The 7,754-nt window shown below is 36.3% G+C and overlaps 1 protein-coding gene across 4 annotated transcripts in view; it reads left to right on the forward strand.

The window, feature by feature from the left end:
• The window catches only part of LOC115238218 (tensin-1-like), a 95,562-nt gene that overhangs the window by 28,539 nt on the left and 59,269 nt on the right, over positions 1-7,754 (forward strand). The window contains exon 1 of one of the 4 annotated variants that reach the window (XM_029811832.1): positions 619-664. The exons of 1 other annotated variant lie outside the window; for it this stretch is intronic. Coding sequence is in view for 1 of the 3 variants with exons in the window: in XM_029811829.1 (XP_029667689.1) it covers positions 4,224-4,271 (48 nt within the window). In the remaining 2 variants the exon portion in view is untranslated. Of the gene's footprint in view, positions 1-618; positions 665-2,041; positions 4,272-4,464; positions 4,613-7,754 lie in introns of those variants that run through there. 2 more of the 4 variants (XM_029811829.1, XM_029811831.1) reach the window with 2 other exon arrangements.

Genomic DNA, 7,754 nt, shown 5'->3' on the forward strand with positions numbered 1-7,754 from the left:
TGTGGTAAAGCAAATTTAATTTTTCACAATTAATTTGTAAAAAATATATTTAATTTGTTTTCAAAAATAGCTCTTAATTCAATATTGCTTTTGGCATTTTATAAAATTATTAATCTATTTAGTCTACAAATTAGCTTGCAAATATGCGATAGATATATATTACCAGCCAAACAGGATGTGCTTTTCATCGTGGCCAAAGTTAACCGTCATATGATCTCATCAAATATTACCTTCGGATTATCATCCTACAGCTCGAGCGTAGAGTTTTTCGAACGATTGTCCACTCACGGTTAAGTATGCAATTCTCTCTCTCTTTTCTCGTCAAAAGAGTGTTGCCGGTGTATCCGAAGAAATGTAGCGAAATTAAAATTTAAAAAAGAAATAAAAGAGTGGGGGAGAGAGTTGGACGTCCTTTATTCCGCTGCATAAGCGTGCCTTGGTTCAGGCATTAACCCCTTCCCTAGCATTCTCTCTCCTTTCTCTTTTCCTCGCACGTCTCGCGCACCGCAAGCTATAGTCATCGGGTTCTCTTTTAGGGACCGTGCTAAGACTGCCAGATGAAAGTATATAACCGGTTCGCAGCTGCAGCCAGACTGGAGACTGGGTATCGGCCGATGTGCAACCGGCAACCACACACGTCCCATGGCACACACCATGGCGCCAGGTACGGATTCGTTACCCGTGGTTCTAAGACAGGATACGTACAATCATTTCTTTCCAATATATATCTCATTTTTTTTTTTAATCCTTTCCTTTAATAGTTTCTATAAGGCTAAGAGATACAACGATAAAATCTATCTTTTAGAGTCAAGAGTAATTTAGTAGAGCTATATAAACCTCTAAACATAACAGGTGGCAAGTATGTATTCTTACCATGAACTTTAAAGGATTCATTCCAATGATTTTATCACTTCATAGTGTGGAGATTTTGTTAGCAAAATCTTGGTCTCTTTAACTCTTTCATTATTAATAGATGTATTTCGAACGTCTCATGTTACGACTATCTCATTTCACAGAAATATTTATAATCATGAATGATTTAAAATTTAAATCAAAGGCTGAATAACTGATTGTACGTTTAGAAACAAAACACGCATCACAATATATTTTTTAAATCTTTTATGTTATGCTTCTCACGCAGGAATATATATGTATATATAATTTATCATAATATATAATATTTATGGTTGGTGTGTGAAGTTTATTCGAACTGCATTTGTTGATCATACATGTAATCTGCTTTTTCACTGAGTCGTTTAAAAATAAACGATTAAATATTAAAGAAATTTGCAATATTCTGTAAACTCACCGCGGATAAACGTGCCAAAATAACAGAAGATACAAAAAGTTACGAAATAATTATATAGAGCGTTGCTCAGTTTATTACGTTTAATGATTACTATTGACGTGAAACGCGCTTGATCTTCCGTGACGGAATAAGGCGCGTCCTCGTGCAGGATGTTGTATCAAAATTGAAATAAAACATATAAAATTAAATAGGTAAAATTTGTTTATGCGATAATGAAGTAATTATACAAAAATAATACTAAACAATCTATTAATTAAAATGTTGAGAAAAACGGCACATATTACAAATACCTTAAATTTAAGTAAACGCGACTTGAGGATAATAAGTAGCTTCATTAATTAGTGAGTGAATGAAATAATTACAGCGTAATAGAGGAGAAAAAATCGAATATTTTTGACTCGCTAACAAGATTACATTATTATATTCGATGGATACAATAAAACATTTGATAAAATAAGAATGAGAAAGAGAGAGCGAATCGGAATACGAAGAAGCCTGGAGCAGTCGGAAGATGTGAGGAGGTAATGTCGCCCAGGTGCTCGACCGGCCTCTGCCAAACTCGCCTCCACCCCCTCTTTTCCTTTCTCTCTCTCCTCTCTTTCTCTCTTCCTCTTTTTCTCTTTTTCTTTCTTTCTTTTGCATTATTCTTATCCTTTGGCTTCGTACTCACTCGTCACAACGAGATGGCCAGTTTCTCTTTTTTCACATTGCGGGGATCCTTCCTAGGATCCTCTACATCCTTTCCTCTTATCCGTGCGCCATTGGCCATTAGCGACCGCGCCGTGCGTTCGCCGTATCATCGGGCCCCGGTACAGTAAAGGGACCTCTTACCGGGTCCTTCGGGCCAGTCGCGCGTTCACCGGTGCTTCGGCTTCCTCGCGTTCCAAACGATGATCGTCTCCGTCGCGCGGACCATATGATTTTATCGTGTACGCATATTTCTGCAGTGACTGTCTATCTGTGAATGCATCACATGGTGATAAGAAAATACAATGCGTGGTTGAAAAACTAGTCGTTGCCGTAGCGCAAATTGCTATGCCTTTAATAATTGTTCCAATTAATTAATTATTGTTAACAGTGCACCGTTACACGATCTCGTAAATTAAATTCACGCGTTTCCATCGGATTCCTTGTCATGAAGTCTATCGGACAAACGACTCGCCAATTCAATCGTGCGGTGAAAGAGATGACATTTCAGATGCATGTGCTACCGTGATTTATCGATAGTTGGCCCAGAAATATGACACGATTGTTATAGATTGAATCGTGATTTTGAAAGGATTGACCTCTCGACCTTGAAATATTGGATCGTCCAATGAATGATAGTGTCCATCGCACGTTTTTATTTTTCAAAAATTGTGTCGCGTGCAATTCCGTATATTGAGTGAATTTTTTAATATTACTCGTTTTTACAATTGAGTTGAAAAATGTTTGTGACATGTGTGATAGTGTACGAGGACATAGCACTCAAATAAAATGGTAGTTTGTAGTTGCAACAGTTCTCGCGAAAATCTGTACATAAAATCAAAGTAACTTTACTCAAGTAGTATCTGAAAGCACTATTTTAAAATTGGTGTATGTTAACCTTATATAATTCAAGCAAATCTTTGTAATTTAATGTTTAATTAATTCGCATTTCGGAAATTGAAATAATATTTCATTATAAAGAAAGATGTGCATTTGACGGAATTGTTGTTTGTACTATGTTATTTTTTCTATATCAATATGGTCGGACTGTAAATGTTCACTTGCATGCAACTGACGCAAATCTCAAAAATCCGTGCAGTTATTTTTTAAAATACGTCTACGTTTGTTAAAATTTATTGTGTTTGGTATTTAACGATATTTTTTTTTACCATACAATATATAAGATTAGCTTGTGTAATAATGAAGTAAAGTTGCAAAAATAACGATCTTTATTTCCATCTACTTTCGTTGTGGCAATAAACATTCTCTTATATAACTGCAAAGTGTATTCTTTTAAAAAAACATTACATTATATTTTTCTCTTTAATATAACGCTCAATAAATGAGATTACACGAGAAATTTTTATGCAAATTTTATCATTATTATTATATCTTTTTAATATTTTTAGTTATGAAAACTGCCAAGTTTTCAGTAAAAATATTAAGAAATAATTCAGTTAAATAATGCTGATTTTCTTATACTTTGCTTTTAACGCGTTGTACTTTCTTTAGTTGAGCTCCGATTAAAAATAAATGATAAATTAATATTATATGATTACCGTTCATTTAATATAAATCTGTTCTCCAGTGCATAACACAGAACAAATTTATTTTTTCGTTTCTTCACACATACTTGCGTTCGAATACAAACCTGCTGACGATACAAACCAGTTGGAATTCCAGATGCAAATGTCATCCCGACTATCATATTAACATCCAAAGGTCGACCGGTCTTTATTTTTTCTCCAACTGACGAGAAATGCCGTATTTTAATCGTATTTGAAAAATTTAGTTTTAGTTTAAGGCACTGAATTTGACAAGTATATGGACTTAATTTTGTAATAATTAAATCAAATTATAATTGATGTACCCGTTTTAATACGTTAAAAATTTCTTGATGTTATCGACGTTCGACGAATTCTTTTTGTCGGTGAATTGTGAAGCTGTGCGTTTAAACTTGAAAAGGATTATATTGGAAATTTTTCCTGGATGCATCGTTCGTGATTTTTTTCAAAAAGTGACGATAGATATAACGTGATAGTGAAACTTTTCGTATCGTACGGTGTAAAATAAAAGTGCAGTGAAAATGCATCACAGTGACGTGTAAAGTAAAAGAAAAAAAAAAAAAACAGATTTCTTCGTATATTTCGCTTCAAGTTTTATCCTGAATGTATTTAATGTATTCTTGAGAAAATATAATCGGTGCCGATCAGATGGGAAGTGATGTATGCTTATTATGGCAGAAACGTTCTCGAAGAAATTCATCGCAGCTAAGGTGAATTTTATCATGATTCATTATTTAATTGTATTGTTAAGATATTTATAAGATAAATCACGATGCGATTGCGTAACAGGGGGATAATTGTAATAAACTTTCCAATAATAAGAAAATAACATCAATTAATTTAATAATTATCAAAGTGACCGCGTATCTATCTTAATTTTGAGGGTTTCTACGACAATTGTGTAACAAAGCGAGTGAATATCGAAAACGTGGAAAAGTATTACACTTCCATGTAGGCTACGAGATGTAAACGTGTCATTGACGTACAAGAGGCTTTTAGCTGACTACAGTTATTCGTCCGAGGCCTTTTAAGCGCAAGTCACACAAACGGGGTATGTAATTTTCATGTACGACTCTCTCTTCCTCTTCTTCTTCCTTTTTCCGATAGATGGTTGGCCGTAACACTCATGATACGCACGAGGCCACATGCTCGCGCATTTTGCACGAAATCTCGCGCGTGTGCATCGTCGTATGCATCCATCTCGTCTCGTCTCGTCTCGTCTCGTCTCGTCTCGTCTCGTCTCGTCTCGTCTCGTCTCGTCTCGTCTCGTCTCGTCTCGTCTCGTCTCGTCTCGTCTCGTCTCGTCTCGTCTCGTCTCGTCTCGTCTCGTCTCGTCTCGTCTCGTCTCGTCTCGTCTCGTCTCGTCTCGTCTCGTCTCGTCTCGTCTCGTCTCGTCTCGTCTCGTCTCGTCTCGTCTCGTCTCGTCTCGTCTCGTCTCGTCTCGTCTCGTCTCGTCTCGTCTCGTCTCGTCTCGTCTCGTCTCGTCTCGTCTCGTCTCGTCTCGTCTCGTCTCGTCTCGTCTCGTCTCGTCTCGTCTCGTCTCGTCTCGTCTCGTCTCGTCTCGTCTCGTCTCGTCTCGTCTCGTCTCGTCTCGTCTCGTCTCGTCTCGTCTCGTCTCGTCTCGTCTCGTCTCGTCTCGTCTCGTCTCGTCTCGTCTCGTCTCGTCTCGTCTCGTCTCGTCTCGTCTCGTCTCGTCTCGTCTCGTCTCGTCTCGTCTCGTCTCGTCTCGTCTCGTCTCGTCTCGTCTCGTCTCGTCTCGTCTCGTCTCGTCTCGTTTCGTTTCGTTTCGTGCAAACGTGAAGATGTGAGAATGCACATATATTATATAGGATCTTTCCTCGCATTTCCTTTCCGTACTCGTATCTCGCGGAAGCGAACGGGTATAAATCTCTCTGTATTTCGCCTCGTTTCACTGTTTGTGAACTGGTTATGTTGCATTTAAAATGATTTCAAACTTTAATATTCAACAAGCTCGAAAGTTACAAAGAACGATTCAAATATTACACTTTGAGAATTCTATATTTTCAGAAGAAATGTTCTGTGCGCAGATTTTGAAGTAAATCGATGCGCTAATTTCGAAAATGTTAGCATTGTCTGCTTGTGACGTCTATATCAGGAGATATTTTATCAATTTAATGAATGTCATATTTAAATGTCATACAATAATATATAGCGTAATATTATATACTATTGCAATGTATATATAATACGGCTTATTAATTTGAAATACTTCAATTTTATAGATTCTAAATTTTACTTGATTGGTATTTGCAAAAGAGTATATAACGGCGTGCCGCATCAACATTGTATGCATCTACATATATCTCTGTATCAAATATTGTCGCAATTGATGTTTTATCATATTTTATTTTTCTTTGAAGCGTTTTTATTTCTTTTTGTATTACCCAGTGTATACTTGTCGATTCTATTGAAACACGAAACATGGAAAATTAATCTCAATTAGGTAAAGTGAAAATGTTTTTGTTTTTGTTTTTGCTCCACCAACATCTTAAATGCATTTACTTTTTTCATTCGAAAAACTTCCTAAAAATAATTTGCATTTAGATTTATTAATCGCGATAATCATGGTTAACGTAGATTCCATTTTAAATCGTCCGCAGGATACGCGCTCGTTCCTGTCTTTCTGGACACACTGACAGCACATTGTACTCGTACAATGCCGGCGTAATTTAAAACTCCTCGACGCGCATAGTCGATGGTAAAAGCCGGATTGCGACGGAGATTTATCCACTCGAATAACAAATATTCGGTTCCTTCTATCCCACATTTACTATTGTTAAAATCTAGGTTATTTTACCACAGTCTGCTCGATTTTTATTTTTTTACCTCAATCCAAAGAAATTAACTGGTCTAAAAATCGTTTTGTAAGATATTACAATTATCAAAGATTATTATTTGGTTCTCTATTTTTCGTTACTCGATATATAACTTTAATTTCACAATTCTTACTTCATTGAAAGAAAGATTATTTTAAAACGACGTAACCTTTAAGGGGGAAATAATCGATAAAGTTGTAGGAAACGAATTCACAGTTGAAATTGACGAGTTATTCATAGATATTGCCTAATTTGAGAATTTAAACCGTTCTTTCTGAAAGGAACGATTTAATTATCGAAATAGGCTGTAATCAGGAATTATCAATTTTCAATATTGCCGATCCTTATGAGCGATGATTCGATTCGCAATGACATATTCGGAATCATTTAAATGCTGCGCACGTTTTACGCAACGTCCTTTCTATCCTGCGTCGGTATTCTCCGTCACGACTCCAGTAACGGAACGTACGAAAATGTCAACAGTTACAACGTGACCACGCTTGGTAAGCGCGACGAACTATGCAGACTTGCGCGCGGATGCAATTTCGCTCGCGATAACGTAACGAATGCGGCATTATCGCCTCAGACACTGACACCTCGTCTTGGCCTTTTCCGGTGAGATAAGCTCAAACCTCTAATAAGAGTCACAAAGCTTTTGTTCAAAGACGCACAACACAAGCGGTTTACATTGATATTAGGAGGTTAAACGCATATTATTGCTTTTATAATTATAAATAATCAACGAAATTTAATTAGGAAATATTAATTAAGAAATTATTCTTTTAAACGCTTGCACATATTATGCTCAGATACTTATCTTGAAAAGTAGTGATATATATATTGACAGATTTTCTTTCCTCAAAATTGCAAGTAAATGTACATCTTCGTTGGCGTGAAAATACTCGAGTCAAATCGCACGAGAGCGACAGTGAATAGTGGCATGATATGCTGTGCCTCTGGCACGCGATGGTTAATCGATTCTCGTTTCGAGTTCCGCATAATTTCGCAAAATTCAACGAGTGGTGAAAGTGATCTCGACCATGTGCGATTTACCTCTCACGATATCTCTTCCGCGATATAAACGGATTTACTGTTAAACGGCAATCATCCGTTCGCAGTAAATACACGTATAAAATATTACGGCAGCTGTTGAATGCTATTCTCGTAATATCCATTAAAACGTCAATCAATATGATATTCCGTTATTTGACGATAATTCGGTATGGTTGTGATAATCGATTTAATATTTCCAACTAATATTACAGACTTTGCTAATGTAGATATTTCAAATACAAACAAATAAATAAATGTAAAAAATGACAATTAAAGTAATATGCACATACATATATATATATA

Source organism: Formica exsecta, unplaced genomic scaffold (genome assembly GCF_003651465.1).
Source record: "Formica exsecta isolate Colony F162 unplaced genomic scaffold, ASM365146v1 scaffold33, whole genome shotgun sequence".
Lineage (NCBI taxonomy): Eukaryota > Metazoa > Arthropoda > Insecta > Hymenoptera > Formicidae > Formica > Formica exsecta.